Here is a 27,326-nt window from a genome sequence, read left to right on the forward strand (position 1 = left end):
CTCTCGCACACGCGTTATGTCCCTCAAAGAGCGACTCACATCAATCTCCAAAGGCACTTCCTCTGTCAGTGACTATCTCCGCTCCATTCGAGTAATTGGTGATGAACTTGCTCTAATTGGTCACCCCATTGATGACATTGACCTTGTCATTGCTGCTCTTAATGGCCTTGGGCCCTCCTTTCGCGAATTTACTGCCTCCATTCGCACTAGAGACTCTCCACTTTTGTTTGATGATCTCGTTGACAAGCTTGTTGACTTTGAAATTTTTCTCAACCGTGACGATCAACGGACCCACTCTCTCCCCGTCATGGCCAATTACTCTCATCGGACCCGTGGCTCCTCCCGTGGTGGTTACCGGTCCCGCCAACCAATCTCTCACTCTCCCCCTCGTGGTGCTACAGATTCCAATATGGAAAGCTCTAATTCACGTCGTGCTCCACCTGTGTGCACATACTGTCATCGTCGTGGTCACACGGAAGCCGTTTGCTACCGGAAGCATGGTTTTCCAAAACATTATTTTAAACGCCAAGCAAATTTAGTCCATCTTCCTAATGACGATAATGATGGCTCTTCTTGGCTCCTTGATTCTGGTGCTTCTCACCATGTCACTCATGACCTTGGTCAACTTTCCATCTCATCGGACTATCATGGTAATGACAAACTAGTGGTGGCAAATGGTAAGGCCCTTCCCATTCGTCATTTTGGTACCACTTCTATTCCTACCTCATCCATACCTTTAAAATTAACTCAAGTTTTACATGTCCCTACGGTTTCCAAAAATCTTATTTCTGTTTCTCAATTATGTAAAACTAATCATGTGTCTGTTGAATTCTTTCCATGTCATTTTGAGGTAAAGAGCCTGACCACGGGGGCGGTCCTTCTGCGCGGACGGAATGAAGATCAATTGTACAAGGTCCAACCATCCTTTGCCCAAGCCAACCATGTTCATACCCAACATTCCCTCTCCCTCTGGCATCGCCGTCTTGGTCACCCACATTCACCAATTCTCAAGCATATTCTACATCACAAGTCCTCAATTTCCTCATTAAAATGTTTTGATTGTTTAGAAAATAAGGCCCACAAGTTGCCATTTTCTGATTCTAGTTTGACTAGCACTAAACCTTTAGACATTATCTTTTCTGATGTATGGGGTCCCACGTCCATTACCTCAATAAATGGTTTTTCCTATTATGTTCTATTCATTAAACTCCGTTCCTTTTTCCAAACACATGGTATTACTCATCTCACAACTCCACCTCACACTCCAGAACATAATGGTCTTTCGGAACGAAAACATAGACACCTTATAGAAACCACTCGCTGCTTACTCACTCAAGCCTCATTACCCTTAAATTTTTGGTCATATGCTCTTCAAACGGCTGCATATTTAATTAATTGTATGCCCACTACGGTATTAAATATGGCAACTCCCTTTGAAAAATTGTTTCACTCTCCACCTAATTACTCTAAATTAAGAGTCTTTGGTTGTCTATGTTTTCCTTGGCTTGGTCCTTACACCACAAATAAATTACAAGCCAAATCTAAACCATGTATATTTTTGGGATACAGTCCCACTCAAAGTGCTTATTTGTGTTATAATTTGGAATCTAAAAATTTATACACATCCAGACATGTAACATTTATTGAGGATACTTTTCCTCATGCCTCGCTGATATCTCCACCGAAAAATCCTTCTATCCCTTTAATCCCTCCAATTACAAATAAATCCATTTCCCAGCCTTTTCTACCAACTCTCTCTAATCAGGACCCCATGCACCATTCTCTTTCCAATCCCATAATTCCATCCATCCCACCAACTCACTCTTCTTCCAATCCCCACGTGCCTCATTCTTCCACTCTCACCAATTTGCCAACTCACTTACCCTCCATCCCATCCATGCAACCTACTACTCCCTTGGTCAACTCCCCCTCTCTCTCCAATCAATCCCCCCAAACCGTACCAATTTCAAACGGCCCTCAATCTTTAATTCAATGCCTTATCACTCCATCAAATACCAACATAACTCCACAAAATCCTCACTCCATTACTTCAGCCCACAATCCTAATATCACGCCACTCACCCCTAATTCTCTTCCAAATCCATCAACTTTAATTCCTCCTATTTCCCACGTGAACCAAATCACGTCCACTACCCAAACTAATCCAATTCCAAATCCATCACATGCAACCTCAACCCAACTAATTTCCAATCCACTACCTCTCTCCTCATCTAATCACAATCCTTATTCATCTTCTCATCCCATATCCAATATTTCATCAGATACACCTCTTCCATCACCTATCTCAAATCAAAAACCTTCCACCATATCCTTACCACCACCAAACGCCCAATCCTTACCTGCCCCTTTACACATTTCTCCACCGGGACAGTACACTTCGGTCTCTAACTCCACCAGTGCAGAAGCATCTCCCCCGCAGCAACAGGTACATCCCATGATTACAAGAGCCAAAAATGGCATATTCAAACCCAAACAAATACACTTAGCCACAAAATTTCCTCTACCTCCACCAATAGAACCAACTTGTCTCACTCAGGCTATCAAACACCCCGAATGGAAGGCTGCTATGTCTGATGAATTCAATGCCCTTTTAGCCAATGGCACTTGGACACTTGTACTGAAGCAATCTCACTTCAACATTATTGGCAACAAATGGGTTTATTGACTCAAACGTAACACTGATGGCACCATTGCACGATACAAAGCTCGTTTGGTTGCAAAAGGCTTTCACCAACGTCCAGGCATCGATTTTCATGACACCTTCAGTCCGGTTGTCAAACCTCAGACCATTAAATTGGTCCTATGCGTTGCCTTGTCAAAACAATGGTCGTTAACCCATATGGATGTCAATAATGCTTTCCTCCATGGCACTATTACTGAGGATATTTACATGGCTCAACCTCCAGGCTTCATTCATCCTACTTTGCCTCATCATGTCTGCAAATTAAGAAAATCTCTCTATGGTTTAAAACAAGCCCCTCGTGCTTGGTTTCATGAATTGAAAAGTTTCTTAATCCGATTTGGTTTCACCAACTCTAAATCGGATACATCACTCTTTATATATCACAATGGACATGTCTTGGCCTATTTCCTAGTTTATGTGGATGATATTCTTCTTACAGGCAATGACTCCAAATTCCTCACCACTTTCAAATCTGCACTCGCCAACACCTTCTCTCTCAAGGATTTGGGGTTCCCTAGCCATTTTCTTGGCATCGAATTCATTCCATCCTCTGCTGGTATATTTTTAACACAACATCATTACATTAGAAATTTGCTACAGAGTACTAATATGCACGATGCCAAGCCTGTCTCAACACCCTTGTCAACTTCGGTGAGTTTGGCTGTAACCGGTGACACCTCTACCTGTGATCCTCATGAGTATCGGAAAATTGTTGGGTCTTTACAGTACATCTCCCTTACTCGTCCTGATATGGCATTCACTATCAATAGGCTATCTCAATATATGCAAGCTCCTACACTTATCCACTTACAGGCTGCCAAGCGTGCTCTACGCTACTTAAAAGGCACTCTAGATTATGGACTCCAGCTCCGTCCTGCACATGACCTTCAACTTCGTGCCTTTTGTGACTCTGATTGGGCAGGCGATTCTTCTGATATGAAGTCCACTGGGGCATTCCTGATTTACTGCGGTCCAATTGTCATTTCCTGGCAATGCAAGAAGCAGCAAACCATTGCTAAGTCTTCCACTGAGGCAGAATATCGAACTATTGGGTCCACCGCCGATGAGCTTCTTTGGTTTAGAGAACTCTTCCGCGAACTTCGCCTTCCCTTTGCATTGCCACCCACCGTTTACTCTGACAACATCGGTGCCACCTACCTCTGTGCCAATCCTGTTTTTCACTCACGCATGAAGCATCTTGCTATCCACTATCATTTTGTTCGTGATTTGGTCACTAACAAAGAAATTCAGGTTCATCACATACCATCAAGTCATCAACTGGCTGATCTCCTCACCAAATCTCTTTCCCCGACTTGGCACTCAACACTCATGACCAAGATTGGTGTTCTTTCCTCTACCACCATCTTGCGGGGGCGTATTGGAGTCATTAAGTCATAATATTCCCTTTCCTAAAATTGCTCCTCAATTTCAAATTCAAAATATTCATTTATTTGTCATTTACTATTGTTGTAACAATCCCTATAATTTAGCTTTATGGTGTAGGTTATAAATGCATACCATGTACACATGTTCTGTAAGTTTGGAAATTATTCAATCAAATCCTTTATTCACACTGGCAAGGTAGGGGCTATGCTGGCGCGGCGGGTCTAGGCTAACATGGGCACAGTAGAGAGAGGACAGCGTGACAGGGGATGGCGGGGATAGAGGAGAAAGGAAGAGAGCGATGAAGAGATGAAGAGTGAGGGGAGATAAATGAAAAATGAGAGAATGAGTGAGTGATGGAGAAAAATAGAGAGTGAGAGGAAGAGAGTGATGTGCGTCTCATTGAGGAAAAAAAATAATAAAAAAAACTAAATCAAAGAGCCATTGGGCTTAAATTAAAAAAAAAGGCGTTTGGAATAGTCATTGGGCTTAATTTTGCTTTTTAAAAAGAAAATTATCACTATAAATATTCATCAACTAAATTCAAAAATTTGCACCTCTTTAACTCTCTTCTACTTCTTTTATTCTCCTTCTTGATTTTATCTTGCTTGCTCTCAAAGATGGATCCTAACCAATACAATTATCAAAAGAAAATTTAATTCTTTACAAACACAACCACCACCGACGAGTGCAAATTCTCAAATTCCTCCGTAATATGTTATGTATCCACCATCTTATTTTACTGAAAATTCTCAAAATCTACCACCTTATTGGTCAGCACCACAATATTATATGTATCCAACACGTCCACCTAGTGGTGATAGTTCTCAAGGATCATAATTTTTTAGTCAACCACCATCTCTCACCATCCCAAATGCATGTTATAAGCCTTCTCCTCTACACAATATTGACACTTCCAATAGTGAACCTAAATCACCAATTGTTCTCGACGGAATTCAACTAGATGGAAGTGCAGAAAATTCGTCAACAAAAGGAATTTGTGTTCCACTCATAGTCCAAGAAGATATTATTCTCATGAGGTCATGGGTCAATACGTCGAAGGATCCAATCATAGGAGTTGATTAAACGTTACGACAATATTGGTCTGATGCATTTTTGGGATGTCGCGGTAATGAAAAATATAATTTATGCATGTATCATATTGCATAACATGATTGTCGAGGACGAGCGAGACACCTATCAAAATTATATTGATCATGAAGGTGTAGATGATGACATGTCAAGATCTAAAATATCTATAGGTACTCATCCTAATTTTAGATCAACATACCTTGAACGGGGAGCAGACATTCATGACAAACAAACACACCGACAACATATTTGGGAACATTTCGGAAATAATAATGATGAAAATTAATTTCATACAATGTTATGTATTTACTATTGCTTTCTTTTATTTTTCAATATTTACTTATTATGTATTTTTTCTCGTAATTTATTTTCTTTCATTGTAGTGCAATTGTCCTTTTTAATAAAAATTTAAATTTGGTTCATAAATGATTATAATTTTTTTATATAAATTATGAGTTTATTAAATCTTCTTACCATTGGAAGAAATTTGTATTTGAGTTGTTTAATGCAAATGTGAGACATTGGGGACCACTTTTTACACTTTTCAATGTATGAAACAACCCAAATAAGTTGTTTCCATTAGAGATGCCCTTAGATTCTCTTATTCTATAATGACATGAAACTTCATCTTGATGTACTCAATTGTTTCATGTTGAAAAGAATCTTCTACAATAGAAATAGTAAATTTGTTGTCCATCCATATATTATAGTAACTTTTCTTGAATCTATCCCACACCTAATAAAATCTTTCTTAGTCAAATAACTTTGCGGTAGTTGCGGTTGAAATATACTTCTTCTTTCATTTTAATAGCTTTAAATTCTCTTCTCCAATTAAACATCTTTATCCTCTTTGTTCTTTCACTATTTGGAGTTCCTCCTTGACTTTGTTCCAAACCTCTTTTGCAAACTGAAGATTCAAAATCTTGATAAAAACATTCTCATGAACTCTTGTTTGTATGATGACAAGTGGTTTGCCTTCTTTAGTCACTTTTTTTCATCCGTCTAAAATTTAAATCCATAATTTTTTGTCCCTAATAACCATTTTAAGCTATATATATATATATATATATATATATATATATATATATATATATTATATGTGGATTTTAAAAGAAAAAAGTGCCGCATGCAAATAAAGTACTCCCTCTATTTTTTTTCATAGACGTTTGAACATTATTATTTTTGTTTAATTTTCATTGTCACTTTTCTAAAATCAATGACTAATTATTTTTTTTTCATTTTTACCCTTGATAATTAATGTGTGTTTACTGAACAATGTGTTTATTCATTTCCAATATACTTATTTCTTCTTCAACCACCTATGTGAAGTTACTATTGCATTTATGAGTGTAACGTATTTCCAATGTATAGGAATACCTATTTTTTCTCTTCTCTTTTACTTTCATGCTCAACTACTATTCTTCTTGTCTTCTTCATTTTTTAAGATTGAAATATATATATAAAAAAAAGATAGTTATTTACACAATCTGAAGATAGTAGAAAGTCTTGATGGATTCTGAAAGAATAAAAGACTTTATGGAACGAGCTCAAGACTCTTTAACTTTAGAAAGGGTAGAAGACTCCATAGATGAGACTGAAAAATCTGTAAATTTAGAATTGGTAGAAGACTCCACAAAAGGGGTTCAAGACTCGCCATATTTGGAAAGGGTAGAAGACTCACTCAATTTTGTGTTAATTAAAGATGATGATGAATCCATAAATTCTACACTTTTATGGAAAAAGAACACCCTTAGATATAGATTTAAATGTTTCGGTTGATCGTGGGTTTGATTTAAACATTTCTGCTCATGGAGGATTTAATCATGGTTGTGCCTTGGTATTTAAAACATACCAATTTTATGTATATAATTAGCAATGGAAATGCTCATGGATATGCCATGTTTAATAACGTTACTAAAGATTAAAAGTTTACATTTCATACCAATATACAAATGAGTTCCTTCATCCATGCTAACATCAGATGACAAATCATTTAAATCAAACAAAAGTTGAGCTGGATAGGACATTATTGGAGAATTTGAAACATTGTTGAGATCTGGAATCAAACTGTTTGCAACATCAATATTTAAATGTGGGAGCTGAGGATGAATTTCTTTTGCACAATTTTGTTAACTACCTTCACTATCCATTTTCAAGTGTGTGAATTCAACATTCAAATTTAGAATTTTATTTGAACCCATGTTAGTAGAGATGTAATTTTATTGAGCTTAAAATGATATATATATATATATATATATATATATATATATATAGCGAAGGTATTACAAATATTTTGGGGGGAACACAAGTATTTGAATAGTAATCTTTTGGTGGTAGGAAAATTTTAGATTAATCTTGATAGAGGCAATATCATTCATCCATGATTTTTTTTTCTTTCCACGATATTCATTCATGAATTAGAATACTCAAAAGACACAATTTATTTATAGGTGTGATTAAATGCAGTAGGTTACAGTTCACATATGTATTCCAACAATCAATGCATTAATTCATGATCTTCTCAAAAAGCCCATAACAATAATAAGTGTACACACATCAACAATCTCAAGGCTTGAATGAAAATAAAATAAAAAAAGTAAAGGGTATTATAGGAAAGTAAGTAATAAATATTTTTAAAAACTAAAATATCAATCATTTTTTTAATTCTCGTGAAACCTTAAACGTAAAAAAAACGGATAGAGTACCACATACAATTGCAGATGTCACATAAAATGATTACATAACCTTCTAATGAACATATTGAGTTAAAAAGATTATATAATAGTAAGGACTCAAACCATAATTTCAAGTTTTGAGATAAAAAATAATGATTTTTTTTTCACACAATAAAAAAAAAGTTAATTTTACAATGACTAAAAATATTTTTAAGTAAAATAAAAATATTTATTAATTATATAATAGTAAGGACTCAAACCATAATTTAAAGTTTTGAGATAAAAAACAATGTTTTTTTTTCACACAATAAAAGAAAAATAATTTTGCAATGACTAAAAATATATTTAAGTAAAATAAAAATATTTATTAATATTAACTATCATAAGCCTCTCTCTCTCTCTCTCACACACACACACACACACACAAAACTTGGATATGTTCTAAAATAGTATAATAAAAATATTTACAACAGAAGTTACTAATCAAGCAACTAAAAACACACAAAACTTGGATATGTTCTAAAATAGTATAATAAAAATATTTACAACAGAAGTTACTAATATGTTCTAAAATAGTATAATAAAAATATTTACAATAGAAGTTACTAATCAAGCAACTAAAAACATCCAACTATAAAAGAAAAATATGCTACTATAAGGTAGCCTAGCTACAAAAGGAATCAAGCAACTAAAAACATCCAACTATAAAAGCAAAATATGCTACTATAAGGTAGCCTAACTAGAAAAGGAACATCCACTCCAGGCATCTCTTGTGGCCTCTAGCAGCTATCTCCTAGCCTATCCATGCCCTGCTCCTATTCATCGTATGATCATCCCAGTCCAAATCACATGAAAACATGCAAGGGTAAGCTAGAGAAAATAAATAAGTCAAAATAATTAAATATGCAACACAACAACTATACAACTCATCATAATAGTCACCATATTCAACACAACAACAGACAACACATGTATTACACACCTCTCAACAACACATATATTTAAAAGTAACTTACAACATAGGTAATCTAGCAACACTATCATCATCATCATCATCAACATCATCAACTTGTTCAACATACAATGTGCAACACATAAACAAACACATGTCAACAACACCTTCACAACACATCAACACATACAACTCATATTATCAAAATATCAACTCATCAACACATATGCATCGTCACACATTTCAACTCAAAGATATCCTAAAAACATGAGTAGTCTAAGTGATTTCCACCCTACTGAACCAACCCAATTGTTTTCACGCCCGAAAGCGCCAGCTTGATCACAACAAAATGGGATACCAATCCCTTTTCTAGTTTCTCAGGTCTCATCACTTACACTAGGAAAGTTCAGTTCTACCATCAAGAGTAGTACAACTGAGTATAGGCTTACCACGACCTTGACATGCATTACCAAGTCACATATGAAATTCGCCTACTGATTATCTTCAAGGAACCACGCAACCTTTCCTGGTATTGAGTTAAGGGTTGTAGCGCTCGACCTCCTACCTTACTCAACCACTAACTAAGGATTTGGAGGAGACTCAACATACTTCAAAACCTACTCCAAGAGACACACCTACTCAAGGAGGTTTTTCCAAACAGTGGCCTACCCGAGCACCACTCCAAGATACCCTATGTGGGATCTTTAGTTTTCAAAATAATTTTCTCTCCTCAAATCCTAAGTTAGCCATCATGCTACAATGCCACACCACATTCTCAGTATCCACACCTCACCATACATCTACTATATACATTACATCCAGTCAATACATATAGAGATCAATAACATCAATCATGTACAACATACCAATGCTTAACATCTCAACCAAGAACAACATACCGATGCTTAACAATTCATACAATAATAGCATATCAATGCTCCAAAATTAATCCAAACATAGCATATCAATCACATAAAGCATACCAATGCTCATCACCATCTCAAGTACACAAAGATAACATTCCAATGCTTATTATCATTTCAAGTACACAAAGATAGCATATCAATGGTCATTATCATTATCCTAACATGCAATAGACACAAACATTCTATTCATGTTCACCAATTTCATCCATCATACAACATATATCAGATGCAATTTATCAAAATCACTTATTCCTACACTGACAACCTTCACATAAAACAACCCATAGGGAGTTCTACTACTCCAATCACTCTCATCCTTATCTCATATATGAAAGACAAGAAGATTTTCTAAGACTTTCATGAAGAACTCGGGTTCTAATTCCCTCATATGCCATGTTAAAAATTGTAAAAACCGCAACCATTTTCCTAAATGCTAATAGCTTGACCTTTGCTCACTAAAAGGTCATAACTAGAGCTCTAGACCATCTTTTTAGGTGATTCCGATGCCATTGGAAAGCTAACATCCAAGGCTATAACTTTCATGAAGACCCTAAGACCAAATTCGATTATCTAACCCTGACATTATAGCGCTCAATTCAGCACTCCAGCTCAGACTTTCTGTCAGTTTTGTTTTCTCCCAAGCTGCAACGCACAACTTGGAGTTGCAACTCCAAGTCTCTACCAAATCCATTTCTCCCATGGCTGCAATGCCCACCCTGGAGCTGCAGTGCCAGATTTCGGCCTCCCTATTTTCTCACATAGCTACAACGTTGGTTTAGAGCTCTAGTGCTGAGTGCAGAGCTTACAACATTTTCATGACTTCCCACCTTTGTTTTCCCTATAATCCATCAAAAACCTGCAATCCAAGGACCCCCAACACACGCAACTACACAAATACATCACTACTAATCACATGCAACACAACAACTCCAAGAAACACAACATACATGCATCAAGATTTCAAGAGATCATCAAGAACAACAAGGTTTCAACTTTTTCATGTAACCAACTACATATCTACCCCCAAAGCTTAAATTTTTAGAAATCCAACAAATTGTAAGCTTCAATTCAATCAACAACCCAATATTCTAGCTTCCCTTATCTTAGAAGGAAAAGAATTCCGGTTCCGAGCTCACGGGGAAGAGAAGAAAAAGAAGAAGAGAAATGGCACGGGAGTCTTCCTTTATATATAGCCTAAGCTCCACACCTACTTCAACAACCTTCAAGAATCACAATGAAGTGAATGAGTCTAATACATTTGGGGTTCAAAAGTAAGAGTGAACGAGAAAGAAAGGAAAATGAGAGGAAAAATGAGCAACAATGGGAGAAAGTTGTGCGGGTCTTACAAACTACAAATAAGAAATGATATCTATATTGTACATCATATAATAATTTTTAAAATTTGAAATCTAAAATAGAACTAAAAAAATAAATTTAACCCTATTAAATATAATAAAATATAATGTCATTTTATACTATTTTTTTAGCAAAATTAAAGTTACTAAATTAACCCTAATTTAAACATATTTTGAGAGAAAAAAATTCTTCAAATATTAACAGCTTTATATCATAAAATTAAGATATTATTTAAATGATATTATTAATAAAAATATTTATTACACTTAATAAATATTAAAATATTTTTATTCTCTATAATTAACTTATTTTATATTTTAATTCTTATATTTTGAAATATACATTTCTAGTTCATATATTTGTCTTTTTCTATCCATTTTAATACTTATGATTTACTATGGTTTTTTAGTATTTATATATATTTTTTAATGTTTTAATTCCTATTATTAATTTTTTTAATATTATTTATTTTTTGTAGATGTGATAGAACCCCAATTTTTTTAGGATAATTAAAAAGTTTCCATAATAAGCATTACTGGTGAAAGTAAAAAATATATATAAAGTATCAAGAGATTTAATTTAGAGTAATTTTAGTAAAATAAATTCAACATCAAACACATAATTGAATTAATATTGTTATCATATTAATATGAAAGAGGCAACATTACAAAAAAAAATTGATGACAGACTAAAAAAACTAAAAAGAAACTATAAATATAAGACTTAAAAGGATTTATCTTAAATTATAAAAACTAAAATAATATTAAAAGAATAAATATAAAAATTAACATATTTATTTTAAACTACATAAACTAAAAAATTATTAAAAAAATAAATATAAAATCAACGTTAATACATTGATATAATTTTTTTTATGCCCATATTACACTCCACCTTGGGTAACATGTCAAACTGCCCACGCTAGCATCCATCTAGAACTTAACCTTTATAAAGAGAAGAATTACTTAATGAACTTTGAAAGGAAAAACAAGAACCTGTCTTCTTCTTTGACCTATGCAAAACAGATAGTATAAGAGCTTCCAAAAATTAAAGAAAAAAAAATGCAATACAAAAAATAAAGCAATGGAAGAGAAAGGTCCTAAAACGGTGGTTCGCGGTACCTGAGGTGGCAATTTTATAAATAAAAAAAAAACACAAAAAAGATATTTTTTTATAATAAAAAAAAAAAAGCACAAATGGTGGTCCGCAGTATGGAGCAATGCAAGCGGTGACGATCAAAGAATTTTTTACAGAAATATAATATTTTTTAAAAAAATTACCCAATTCAATTCCTACTTAAAATTTAGTAATAGGGGTTGATTCACGTTTAAGTAAGGTTAGAAGTTTGAATCCTGCTTTATGTATGTAACTACGTTAAATCTTGAAGTCAACTATCCCACCTTTTGAGATACCAGCTCCAACATAACATGGAAATTAATACTGCTATTAGATACTCTAGGAACGAGAAAAAAAAATCCCTACTCAAAATTCGATTTCTCGAAATTCCAATAAAATTTTAACGCCGGTCAAACTAGCATATAGGTCAGAATTCGAGTCTATGATAATCGAATTCTGATAAATAGGTCTATTTAGATAAGTGCATTCCTATAAAATTTCGAATCAGCGTCTGAACAAATAAAATATTAATATTTTTAAATAAATTTATTATAAAATAATTATTTAATTTAATATTTTATTATTTAAATCAATTTTTTATTTATTTAGATCAAAATTTGGAACAAATTTTCGGAGGATGAAGCATTTTTTTTATAGATAAATATTATGTGAGTCCGTTTGGATAATTATTTTTAAAATAAGATTATTTCTGTAAAAAATTCAGGAGCAATTACCCTTTAATGGTTGTATAAATATTCAATTCTCACAAAAAAAAATTCAATATTTTCTATTAAATTTTATTTTGAAAATTATCATTAAATAAAAATGTATTATTGTTAATTTATCATATTTTTAATTTTTATTAATATATTAGTATACTATTTAATATTTTTTTGGTAGATAGTTTTATTTTGAAAGTTATCATTAAATTAAAATTTATTGTCATTAATTTAACATATCTACAAAATGTTATACCTATTTAATTAAAATAAATATTTAATTTACTTAACTTTTAAATAAAAATAATTATAAAGATATATTCATAAATAATTTAGTAAAATAATATGTAATTAAGTAAAAAAACTTTTATTCTTTAAACTTAAAAAATAAAAAAATTTAATTTAATTTTTATTTTTTTTGCATAATAAAATTGGTAGAAAAATTCGTAAAAAATATCATTTATTAAAATATTGTTAAATATTAAAATAAGAAAATTCCTGGAATTTTTCCTACAAATATTTATCCAAAAAAAAAATCTATATAGCAGCATGTAGACTGATTTCTATATAAAAATTGTTAGAAACTTTGTGAATTATTTTCATAAAATTATTCGTAAAAAGTTCCTGTAAATTTATTGTTGTAGGAAAATTCACAAAATATATTTGCAGATATTTTTAATTTTTTTAAATAATTTTTTTTAAGAATAATAAATTCAAATTCCTTATTCATATAACATAATAGATAACATTTTCTTCATTAAAAAAAAGAAGAAAAAAGGACAGGACAGGACAGGATAGCAGTCATTTTACCGTGGGATCACCGGGATGTGAATTATGTGAATGGTCCCCTCAGTGGTCCTACGAAGCACAGAAACTTCCCTGAAGTGTTGGACACATTTTTACCCATTCAAAAGTTTGTGGGACCACATTACACATTTATTAGGCCACGTCCAATAGGATTATTTATAACTTACTTCACTTTTAACAAATTTTTTTTATGAACGGTTACTTATATAAGTAATTTTGATAAATTTTAAATAATTTATTTACTTTTTTTTAGGCTAATGTGACAAATAGAATTGTTTCTAAACAATTCCATTAAAAATATTCTAAATTAAGTTTTTAATAATTTTTTTTTTAATGAACCTGAACACTGAACTGACATCTCTATGATCTTATACAAATCAGAGACTTGACAACCCACACCTTTATATTAAAATATAAATACACATTAATATTAAAAATTCAAATTTTAAAAATCATCTTATATTATAAATACAATTTCTCTCATATTTTTTGACTTATTATGATAAAAGAAAAAAAAAACCTTGCAAAATCATCATAAAACGAGTTATTTTTTACATAACCTATAAAAACCTGTATTGGAAAATGGTACTGTTGCAGGCAATAAATGATGAATCACTGGTGCACCACGTACGTTATTTGGACTTCAAACTAAATTAATTATTAATCCAACTGTCCAATAAATGCCATAAATAATTATCAGTGATGTACATGTACAACAATCAAAATATTAAATGCAATGTCAGATTGCCTGATTAACAAAATGAAAAAAAATAATAATTGGTTTTATTTTTCAATAACTTATATTTAATAGTGATTCAATTAATATATATTTTCACATATTATTTAGATAAAATTTAAATTAAAAAATAATATTCCTTTTATATTTTTTTCATAATCATTTTGAAACTATTTTTTTTTATTTTTTTCATTATCACTTTTGACTTAATAAATTTTTTATTTTTTTAATAATTAATATATGTTCACTAAAATATATTTATTTATTTTTAATTTATCCATTTCTTCTCTAATCACTAAAAGATATAATAATAAAATAAATATAAATATTTAAAAAAATTAAAATATCAATCATTCTCAAAATCTATTATTAAAATGCAATAACAAAATTAAACATTACATTTGCCGTTGAATCCTTATTTAAAACCCTAGAAACAAGATCTCAAAATTCCAAATCAACATTTTCCATTACAACTTTGCAATTTGAGTGCAAGACTAGAGAGTGCCTTGGTGGAGGAGCCATGTTCACTCATCGCACGAGCAGCCTTAACACTAAGAGATTCAACCCTTTTGCGCATGTGCAAGCTCTCATCTCCTTCCATCACCACCTTGATCACCCTTGCAACTTCTTCCCTTTTCACCAGGCCACTTTCACCATCAACCCTAGGCCTCACAGCCACTTTGAGCACACCACATATGGTCGTGGCGTTCATCTTTTGCTCCGCAAACAAAGGCCACGCGATCATGGGCACCCCATGCACCACACCCTCCAACACCGAACTCCAACCACAATGTGTCAAAAACCCACCCGTGGATTTGTGTCCGAGCACTTCAACTTGTGGGGCCCACGAGGGAACCACCAACCCTTGTCCTTTAACCCTTTCCAAGAACCCACGTGGTAAGTAATCCAAAGGGTCGTCCTTTTGCCCCACGAAATAAGCCGAACTAGAGACTTTGTTTGGGACCCTAACCACCCATAAAAATTTGTGACCACTTAGTTCCAAGCCAAAGGCTATCTCGTTGAGTTGGTCGTGTGAGAGGGTCCCACCACTCCCGAAAGAGATAAACAAAACGGAATTTTTAGGCTGGTTTTCGAGCCATGAAATGCACTTTGACTCGTTTTGTTGACTCCTTGACTCGGTCTGAATTATTGGTCCAACGGGGTAATAGTAAACACAAGGAGTACCATTTGCTTTTGGTTTGGTATTTTCACTCTCTTCCAGGACAATATGATCGAGACTAGTTTCTCGAGTTTCTTCAGCTAGACTCAATTGTCGTTGGTGCTCTTCCATGGCTCTTATGGCATCATCTTCCAAATCGGTGAACGTGTTGAGTATGACACCATCGGCCATAGAGAGTCTTTGGCACACACGAAGGAATGCTTTGTAGGTTTCAGTTGATCTACCAAAAAGAACAACCGGGTCGGGAAGATCTTCGACATGGAAGGGAACACCACACCCGGGGAACTTCACACTTTTTGTGGTGTCCACGATGAACTCGGAGGTGGTCCTTTGGTCTAGTTGGGGCAAAGAGAGGCAAAAGGCAAGTGAGGTGGCGCCCGAGGTGGAGAAAAAGTAGGACAAGAGGTTGAATTTTTTGGCCATTGGGAGTGCATCGCTTGAGAAAAGGTCGCAAACTAGGGCAACGAGGTGGGTGCGGGAAGAGAGGGAGGTTAGGGCTTGTTGGAGGGAAGGGAGGGAGTGTTTGACGGTGAGTTTCATTTGCGTGGCGAGGTGGATGTTGGGAGGGAGGTCTTGGAGGTTGACTTGGGGGAGAATGGTGGAGTCTATGCTTGGTGGGAGTGTGTCTAGGATTTCTTTGGTGGAAGGGGTGGGAGGGCCAAGTGTGGGAATGAGGATTGTGACTTGGAAGTTGGGGTGTTCAAGGATTAGTCTTTTGGAAAATTCTACTATTGGGATCAAGTGGCTTAGGCCAGGGCAAGGAACCATGGCTATGCATGTTTTCCTCTCCATGGTGATGGGATTCATCCACAATTTCGGATTTTGTTGTGGAGATTCTTTTATAGGTGAAAAAGTCGCAGCTTGAGGAAATTGTTTAAATTTAAGGTAGAAATAGATTAAACAATTGGGTATACAATTCTCTTAATTTAAGATACTTGAAAGATCCTAATGGGTTGACATACTAGTTAAACATCCTAATGACTAGTTAAACATCGTAATGGATTGACATACTAGTTAAGCATTCATTTAAATACGAACAAAATTTCACGTCATCAAAACAATTGGTGTATAAGTGTGAATGAGTCTCAAATTGAATAAAGTTTAATAAGTACTATATAAATGAGAAAAATTCATAAATTAACTTAATGACCATTAAAATATACTGTGGAGTTAATTTGATTGATTTCTTCATCACTTGTTAATAAAGTTTAAACTCTCCTCTTGTTCCCAATACATTTTGTGTTGTAAGAATAATTTATTCAGTGAATAATCCCGTCTTTAATCACATTTCTATGAAAATCGTTGAAATTGGCAAAAGTTTTGTGTTAACTCAAATGATATTAATCTTTGACATAGTGTGGGGGAAAAGAAGTATATTTAAAGATAATCACTGAAGTTTTTTAATTGCACCAATAATTTAAGATGAAATTGTTTAATCCTATTTTTGTTGATGGTGGACAACTCCTAACTAACCATGCTACGGTGCAAAAAAATAATGAGATCTTTTAATAATTAATGCTCGTTGCCGTAGCATGAGTTTGCATAAACAGAGGAGTTGTACAAAGTAAACTCCTTAATTTCCTCTTTTTTCTCACATTACTCATCGTATCCATTAGTAAAACATAATATCTTATTCGTACTACTCCAACCGACCTTATAAATTAATATGCATTGAAGGGTCAGAACAATACACCTCTTCCTTAATCACTTTTCTATAAAAAGATGTATATTTTTCTTTCTGATGAATTAAAAATTATACATTTCAAAGTTGCCAGGTAGGTATCCAATGAAGTGCATAAATAGGAACAACCACATAGTGACACAACCCACTTGCTATTCGCGATTCACGAACACAATTCAGAGTACTCATTTTTATATTTTTTTTCTTCTTTCTTTTATCTTGTTCATTTCAGAAGTTTTCTTAGGCATAAAGTGATAAAACTAATTTTATAATTAATTTTAAAGTCACATCATTTATATTGCAATATTTTATAAAAACAAATATTAGCAAGATTTAATATATTTTTCATCAAACACAAAAATCATTAAAATATTTTAACTTGAATCGTTTTCTTAATATAAAACTAAATATATAAAATTTCAAATAAAATCATATTATTTAATGTTTCAACACGATTTTAAAATTATTATAAAAAATATTACATATAAAAAATGTTACATATAGTGACATGTAAAAATATCATTATAAGTATAACATATATATATAATATGATTATATATAATTTTAATGTTGATTTTAAATAAAATTTAACAATATATTTTGTGTCATTATAATTTATATTCATATTTTTAATAATATATTAATATATATTATATTTATTATATAAGTAAAAATAATTTTTAATAATAATTTTTATATTATTATAAGGTGTGTATTGGTGTATGATAAAAATTTTTTATAATGAATGTCGAATATAAAATCAAATACGAAATATATAATTTATTTTACAAACATGAAAGCATCCAAACATTTATAATAAGTTGAAAGTATACTTTGACTTAGCTAGCGGAAACGAAAAAAATAAAGTATATGGTAGTCGGTCAAAATAATTGATCAATAATTGTATTAGGACAATCAATATTGAATTAAAATGTCATGATCCAAAAATCAAAATAATAAAGCCGCCATTTAGCTGATGGCTTCAATGTTCAAACATCCTTTAAAAATATATATATATCCACAACAATTAATATAACATTATTATTATTATTATTGTAACGACCCATTATGATCGTTATATTGCGGAATAACACAACACAAGATACTACTGAAATATATACTAACATAGTATAATAAGAATATTTACAACACAAATTGTTAAGCAAACAGCCAAAAACATTCAATTATATACAAAAAAATATGCTACTTAGTCTACAAAAGAAACATCGACTTCAGGTACTTTCTATGGCTTCTAATAACTATCTCTTTGTAACGACCAACCGTGATCTCTACACTTAGTGGAAACGTACTATTCATAGTAAACTAAGATGGAGAATAAAATTGAATAACTCATAAATATAAAAATACGAAGAAAAAAAATATGAGAATCATTTATTATTTTAAATATATAGTACTTATACAATTATCCAAATCTAACATCTCCTAGCTAGTGCCGGTCAAACATAATAACTGTTATCCAAAATGGTAACTCTGACTCTAAAAACCAAAACAAAATTCCACTTCTAGCAGCGGACACAGCCAATAGCTCCAACCTAATCCTAATCTGCTCCCATACACAGTATTATCATGGCAGTCCATCCACATGGAAACAGAAGGGTAAGCTAGAGTTCAATAAACAATCATACAAGTATAAGATAATACTATACTACTCGTTCATCCAATCATCATCACAACGCAACCACACAGTTCAACATAAAAACTCAACTCATTCATACAACTTAGAAGCAACTTTAATACAACAACAACAACAACAACATACAACTTAAAATTTAATGCGTCGTCACACATATACAACTAGGAGATCTATAACAACTGAGGTTGAGCAGTCTAGGTGGCGTAAACCCTACCGAATCCAACGTTTGACCAATCTTAACCAGGTCAGGTATAGAACATTGTTAGGAACTCCGAAGAGAACTAGGTATAGACAACAATAGGCGATTTCTCAAGTGTGCCACTTAGACTCGGAGATCCAGTACTACTGTCAGGGCAAAAGAGTTTGGGTATGAGCCTACCATGGCCTTGGCTAGCATCACCAATCCACATATGGAGTTAGCCACCCATTGTCCTCCAAGTACCATGCACCCTCCAGTACCTAGTCAAAGACTACATCTCTAACTAGATACCTTACAAAAATTGGTCATTCAACCATGACATGGATCGACTACTTCCACAACGCCCACACAGTACTAAGGGATTTAACTTTAAAACAACTTTCAACCTATCACCTTAGTACTATGTATCTTAACATAGGACATATATCTTCACCATATGTCCCCAACTTTTCAACTTTACAATAATGCGACAATAGGCATCTTACAAGTTACAACAATAGGCAACTTATAACAATACAACAATAGACATTTTACAACAATAGGAAACTTACAACAACATAACAATAAACATCTTACAGCAATAGACAACTTACATCAATACAACAATAGGCAACTTACAGCAATACAACAATAAACATCTTATATACCAGCTTGACAACTTTCTATTCAACTATACCACTATACAACTTTAATAATTTTAACAACATGTGAACAACTTAATTCCATCAATTACGCAACATATAAGCTTCATACAGTTCAAAAATAAACTCAGATTCAACAAACAACAAATCAACTCATTAAAATCATCAAAAATCCCGTTTTTCCCAAAACCCTAAAAATGAGGAATTTCTTTAATTCAACCACTTCTCAAAATCATACATCAATGGAGTTTCCAATTTTCCTGAAATTAAACAACCTACATTCTAGCTTCCCTCACCTGAAAGTTAGCTATGAAAAGCCAAGAATTAAGAAGAATGAGAAGAAGAAGAAATATCTGAGCTCGACTCTTGAACTTAAATCCTCCAAAAGTAAGTTTTCTAGTCTGAAATTCAAGGGAAGACAGAAGAATTAGTGACCTAGAGGAGAAGAAGAATTATACAAAGAAAGTTGAGAGAGAATCAAGCTCACAAACCTAGAGTCCTTCTCTCTAGAACCTCTCTCTAAAACCTTGCCTCCTCAGCTGCACATAGGTCCTATTTATAGAAATTTAGGAGTGGCCAGAACGGCCCGTTTCAAATCCGGAACGGCCCGTTCTGAACTCAAATATCATGTGTAAAATTTACATCCAGAACGGTCCATTCTCAAACCAGAACGAGCCGTTCTGGGGTTGAATTTTTACCCATAACAGCCAATTTGGAACGGCCCATTCTCAACTAGGTTTTTAAGCCAATTTCGTAGTTTGGAACGACCCGTTCCAGTTTGGGAACGACCCGTTCTGGGCTACTAAATTACCCTTGTTTTAGTAGTTTGGAACGACCCGTTCCAATTTTGGAACGGTCCGTTCTGGGCTACTAACTACGTTACAATACCTCCCAACAAACAGGAATTTTCGTCCCCGAAAATAGGCTTACCTGCAAAGAGGAATGGATACCGTTCCTTGAATTGACTCTCCACCTCCTAGGTCGCCTCACCAGTAGCTGCATCCCTGTCGCAACCCAGATTTTTCCGATCTTGCGACTAATGGTTTAGACATCTTTTTAAAGATCTCATTAATTAAGGAATGCCCGGACACCAGACTAATCCTTAATTAATGGTTTTGAAAATAGGTTCTATGGAGTCGCCACCAATGTTTTACTCAAAACATTGGAAAAATAAAAGGTTTTTTAAAAGTTCAATAATGGCCTTGATAACCAGAATTGGGTTCGGGGGTCGGTTACGTGTAAGGAAGGTATTAAGCACCCCTACAACGCCCTCAATCGGTACCCTATGATGAAGTTAATGAGATAAGAAATAATAAATTAAATATTAGATCCCCTTTATGAATTACTATTTACATGCTTGAAATTTAAATTACACGGTAAACCCTTAAAATATCTACATAATTGCGTTTATTATAGTAATATATAAAATAAAAGAAGAGAAAGATAAAACAAGAGATTGATGAGTAATACCTCGTAACAAGCTTTATTGAATCTTCAACTATGGAGGGTTTAGGTGCTTTGTGGCAACCTTTCACACTACAATAAGCCTCATAAAATTCAAGAAGTACAATAGGAGAAAGAGAGAGAAAAAAGGGAGAAATTTCGAGCTCTATGGAGCTTTAGACGAAATTTTGGAGGCCCTCAGAAATGTGCCCAAGCTCTCTATTTATAGGCTTCAGACAGGGTCCAGAACGGCCCGTTCCAAAACTGGAACGGCCCGTTCTGGATATGGCCGTTATGTAGTATTTTCGTACCCTAGAACGGCCCGTTCTGAAATCAGAACGGCCTATTCCGGGGAACCAGAATGGCCCGTTCTGATTTCAGAACGGCCCGTTCTGGGATACACATTTTAGGCCATTTGATTGGTTTGGAACGGCCCGTTCTGGTCTAGAATGACCCGTTCCAACCTATATCTTTTTAGGCATTTTAGAAACCCAGAATGGCCCGTTCTGATCGAGAACGGCCCATTCCGGACTTGGGAACGGCCCGTTCCGATTTTGGAACGATCCGTTCCGGGCCACTAAAACAATTGGTTTGGGCCTTTAGACCCTCTGATGTCCTATCTTGCTATTTGTTTGCCCCCCGGACGAAATTGGGTGTCTACAGCTGCCCCTCTTTACTTGTCTTTTGGAATAGCTGTGTTGTTTTTCCAAAGGCAAGTAAAGACGTAGACATTTCGTCTGGGTCTTCTTCTCATCTCTGTGTTGATGGTTCTACGCTTCTGCTTGTCTCATGGTAGTGTGTCTCTTTATTTGTGGCATGTTAACGAGGGAGTATATTCTGAGCTCAGCCTCTCCAAGCTGGACTGATATTTAGGGCTTCAGCCGGCCCACAGGTGGGAGCTCGACGGCGGTCCCGATTTTGACTTTAAGGAACTCGGCGATACCCTCGTTGTCGTTCACTGATTTGAGAGGCTCGACGGCGGCTCTCGATCAAGCTTGGCTGATTTTAAGGCTTCAACCAACTTGTGGTGGGAGCTTGGCGGCATCCCGGTTTCAATTTCGAGGAACTCGGCGGTACCCTCGTTGTTGTGGTAGTATTTTCGTAGCCTCTTCAGGCCGTAGTATTTTCGTAGCCTCTTCAGGCCGCAGTATTTTCGAAGCCTCTTCAGGCCGTAGTATTTTCGAAGCCTCTCCAGGCCATAGTATTTTCGTAGCCTCTCCAGGTTGTAGTATTTTCATAGCCTCTCCAGGCCGTAGTATTTTCATAGCCTCTCCAGGCCGTAGTATTTTCATAGCCTCTCCAGGCCGTCTGCTAGTGTTGATGATGTGGTTGCCCCTTGACGAGGATTGTTGATAAGTGGTGCCCTTGTGTTGGTGGGCAAAGGAGTAGATGGTTGACAGAGATTCTGGTGTTGACCCTGCCATGTGAGTATTGTGATGCCTCTCCAGGCGCCATGTTAAGTCCTTTTGATGATCGATTGTTTGATTATTGATGGATGGTTGTGGAATAAAAGACTGCCCCTAGGTGGATGGGCAGGAGATGTTTGTTGTGCCCCTGTGTTGGTGGGCAGAGAAGTGCATGGCTGGCAGGGATTCTAGTGTTGTCCCTACCACGTGAGTATTGTGATGCCTCTCCAGGCGCCTTTATTGTGGGATGGTTGGTAAGAGTTTTGTGTTGTTCTTGTCAAGGTGAGTATTGTAATGCCTCTCCAGGCGTCTACTTGTAATAGTTTTTTTTTTTTTTTAAATTTTGTTTTCTTAGCTTCGGCTTTTTCATATTTGAAGCTTGCCTTTTTCTACTATTTTTATAGATGCTTCGGCTTTTTCAACATGTGTGAAGCTTGCCTTTTTCTCATGTTATTTTTGCTTTTTTATTGTCATCATTGGTGGAGGGATCTATTCCATGATGATGTTATTTGCTGAATCTTTATTGATGAGTATTATTTTGGAAGCCACTCCTGGCTTTGGTGAGGAAACTATGCCTAATCTTGACATTCTCTTGGATTATCCTGCATTTGGTGAAGAGTAGGGCGTGATGGCCTCTTCATGCTTATAGGCTTGCTTGTTTGGTCGTTGAGCTTTTACGAACGCTTTGACCTGATGACTTCCTTTGACCATGCCAAGTATAATGAATGGATGCATGGAGGCACATAAAAATGCAAGATAGGAATGATTTTTATTATTTGTTCAGTTTTTTTTGTAACGCCCGTCCATATGGCCCTACCTCATGCATGCGATGTAGTTTATGCTCATGTGTTTGTTCCTAAATATGCAATTCAATTTTTTTGTCAGGAAATTAACCTGTACGTGTTAAGGTCATTGTTGACGATTCCTTTTTATCCATGTCGTTTGTGATTATTGCCGGGATATGTTCTTTTGAACTCAAGGTTTCAGTGGCTCCTTGATTATCTAGTCGATGTGTAGTCAAGCGTCTCCCAACTCCGTTCAGGGACATCTTGATCTTTCCTCTGTGAGTATTCACTGTGCATTTTCCGTGTATCCTTTCGGTACCATTTTAATGCCATAAGGGTCAAGAGAAAAGAAGAAAAGGGATGTTTGCATTTTTTCAAAAGGTTGTTAGAAGGGATTTTTTTTTTCAAAAGGGGTTTTTAGAAGAATGTCTAACCAAGGTGGGCTTTAGTGTTTAAGGCTATTAAACAAAGCATATTTGCTACAAAGAAGCTATCATTGTGTTTAGCCTTTTTGGAAAGTGAGGTGATGACTCGGGGTCGTACTCTAATTGGATGATTCCTCTGAGTCGCCTTTCGGTTTTCAACTCAGGTTGCCGCTTTAACGTCCTAATTTTTGCCTAGGTCACTTGAGATGTGTTCCCTAGCGGACATTTTTCTTTTGATCTTTTATTTTTTGCCTAGGTTACCCATTTTTACTTGTGGATTGCCTAGTAGATCTTGCCCTAACTTTTGCGCAGCCCCCTTAGTGGGTTTCCTGCCAGGCCTTCATTTTTTTTTTGCAGCACTCATGAGGTATGAGATGTCTTTCTTTTATCAAACCCTAGTCATGTTTGAATTCCTGATTGTTCCTTTGTTATCCTTTCCATGCTATTATTGAGTAACATCTTTGTGGCAAATACATTTTGTTTATTAAGGGTTGATGGATGAGGCCTAGAGTGGATATTTAGAGGGAGAAGAGAAACGAAAGAGTGTTATGGCATTTAAAACAATACTTTCAATTTACACGTGCCCCTTTAACAAAGCTCGAAGGCCCGGGCATGCCCCGAGTTCGTGATTCATACACAGAGAGATAGACAAAGGTTGCCCCCTAGAAAGTCATGGATGATTTGATAATTTCAAAAAAACCATTCCACTTGCTTGGACGTCGGTGTTTCGAACTAGGATTGAAATCTTTATGAATTCTTGCTTTCGAAGGGAATACTCGAACCACCTTTCGATTTCAACTCAGATAGACATTTTTATATATCCCTAACTTTTGCATAGGACGTATATCCTATTGGGATTTTGATTCTTTTTTTCTTTACCCTAATTTTTGCCTAGGATGCCCCTTACGAGTTTTCATCCTAGCAGGTTTTTGTCGTACAATGTCTTTACTCCTCAATAGGATTTTGTCTTGTAATTCCCTAGAAGCAAGGATTCGTTCATTCTTGATCATTCCTCCTATCCCGGCAATTGTCATTTCGTCATGGGAAACTCTTGCTATTTGAATCGTCGATTTGGGCGTGTGATGCCCCCAATTATTGATAAATGTTTCCCGATTTGATGTGTCAGGTTCGCATTTGATTACAGTAATTTCCATTATTTGGCTTAACACGCACAAGTTATATTTTCCTTTTTATTCTTATTTATTATTTACAAGGAAGACGTGTTATCTATATGAAACGTAAAATAGGATGCAAAGACATATGAGAAATTCGACGAATATCATTCTCATTGATTTTTGTTTAGAGAACATTCTTTGCATACTATTATATGTGCCTTCCATTTCTAATGAATGTATGTTAATGTACTATCCTAGGAGATGCATGATATTTATTTTCTGCCTAAATTTTATCATGTTTTTTGGCTAAAGGAAATGATGCATGATTTTTGCTATATATTTATCTCTTTTTTTTTTATAAATAAACTATCCTATATGATGCTTTGAAGTTTGGGTATATAGAAGGGAGTTAAAATTTTATCATATTTTTTATTAATATTTATTTGTTTATAATTCTTATCCATTTGAAATTAATAAACACAAACAAATGCAATACACATATGCTCAAACAAATGTACATCCGCGAACAATCACGTTTAAATCCTTGGTCTGTGGTCCCTACAAGAAAAGTGCATTGTATAGGATAGTTCTAATCTCACTGGTCTTAAGGCCCCCAAGGTGCCCCCATTATAGGGACCCAGTATCTCTGTCGCCGTCACCTGGCAAACTCTAAGGTCTGTCGCAGTATTTCGGGCTAGAGTAACCGGTTATCACCTTGAGTGTGATTTCCGACAAGGCTCGCAGGCTCCAAGGCCAAACTTGGGCCGGTCGTACGTCAACCACTCCCTATGTTTATTACCCTCATGTCCCCGGGTGTAGGGGGAACTGTTGTGTGCAAAGGATTGTGTACAATTTTTATTTCAAACAAATGCTGAATTTAAACAGGAAAACAAATATTAAAGCCAAATAAATAAAGCAAACACAGTAAATGGGAAAAATATTTAAATTATTATTTTTATTTTATTAACTTCATCAATCAAATGGGCTTGACCCTCTTTAAACTTCCCCAGTGGAGTCGCCATCTGTCGCAACCCAGATTTTTCCGATCTTGCGACTAATGGTTTAGACATCTTTTTAAAGATCTCATTAATTAAGGAATGCCCGAACACCAGACTAATCCTTAATTAATGGTTTTGAAAATAGGTTCTATGGAGTCGCCACCAATGTTTTACTCAAAACATTGGAAAAATAAAAGGTTTTTTAAAAGTCCAATAATGGCCTTGATAACCAGAATTGGGTTCGGGGGTCGGTTACGTGTAGGGAAGGTATTAAGCACCCCTACAACGCCCTCAATCGGTACCCTATGATGAAGTTAATGAGATAAGAAATAATAAATTAAATATTAGATCCCCTTTATGAATTACTATTTACATGCTTGAAATTTAAATTACACGGTAAACCCTTAAAATATCTACATAATTGCGTTTATTATAGTAATATATAAAATAAAAGAAGAGAAAGATAAAACAAGAGATTGATGAGTAATACCTCGTAACAAGCTTTATTGAATCTTCAACTATGGAGGTTTTAGGTGCTTTGTGGCAACCTTTCACACTACAATAAGCCTCACAAAATTCAAAGAAGTACAATAGGAGAAAGAGAGAGAAAAAAAGGAGAAATTTCGAGCAATATGGAGCTTTGGACGAAATTTTGGAGGCCCTCAGAAATGTGCCCAAGCTCTCTATTTATAGGCTTCAGACAGGGTCTAGAACGGCCCGTTCCAAAACTGGAACGGCCTGTTCTGGATATGGCCGTTATGTAGTATTTTCGTACCCTAGAACGGCCCGTTCTGAAATCAGAACGGCCCGTTCCGAGGAACCAGAATGGCCCGTTCCGGGGAACCAGAATGGCCCGTTCTGATTTCAGAACGGCCCGTTCTGGGATACACATTTTAGGCCATTTGATTGGTTTGGAACGGCCCGTTCTGGTCTAGAACGACCCGTTCCAACCTATATCTTTTTAGGCATTTTAGAAACCTAGAACGGCCCGTTCTGATCGAGAACGGCCCGTTCCGGACTTGGGAACGGCCCGTTCCGATTTTGGAACGGTCCGTTCCGGGCCACTAAAACAATTGGTTTGGGCCTTTGGGCCCTCTGATGTCCTATCTTGCTGTTTGTTTGCCCCCCGGACGAAATTGGGTGTCTACAATCCCAAAGAATCTTCACCAAGCTGATGGACTTGCCACGAAGCTCCTTCAACTTGTGATCAACCACAGCTACCGGTCTCTTCTCATAGGTCAAGTTATCTCTAACTTGCACCTCATCCATCTCCATCACGTGACTCGGGTCTCTCATGTACTTCCTCAACCTTGAAACATGAAACACATCGTGT

General features: G+C 35.1%; 1 protein-coding gene across 1 annotated transcript; it reads right to left on the reverse strand.

Moving 5' to 3' along the window:
• Positions 1-14,804: 14,804 nt before the first annotated feature.
• LOC109788985 (hydroquinone glucosyltransferase) lies at positions 14,805-16,576 on the reverse strand. Its single transcript, XM_020347850.3, has one exon. The coding sequence runs from the start codon at positions 16,451-16,453 to the stop codon at positions 14,921-14,923; it is 1,533 nt and encodes a 510-aa protein (XP_020203439.1). The 5' UTR covers positions 16,454-16,576; the 3' UTR covers positions 14,805-14,920.
• Between the last annotated feature and the right edge of the window lie 10,750 nt (positions 16,577-27,326).

This window comes from Cajanus cajan, chromosome 3 (assembly GCF_000230855.2).
Source record: "Cajanus cajan strain Asha chromosome 3, NIPB_CcT2T_4, whole genome shotgun sequence".
NCBI classification, from domain to species: Eukaryota; Viridiplantae; Streptophyta; class Magnoliopsida; order Fabales; family Fabaceae; genus Cajanus; species Cajanus cajan.

Excerpts from the sequence above, each read along its gene's own strand:
- LOC109788985 (XM_020347850.3), bottom strand. The coding sequence starts at position 16,453 with ATGAATCCCATCACCATGGAGAGGAAAACATGCATAGCCATGGTTCCT.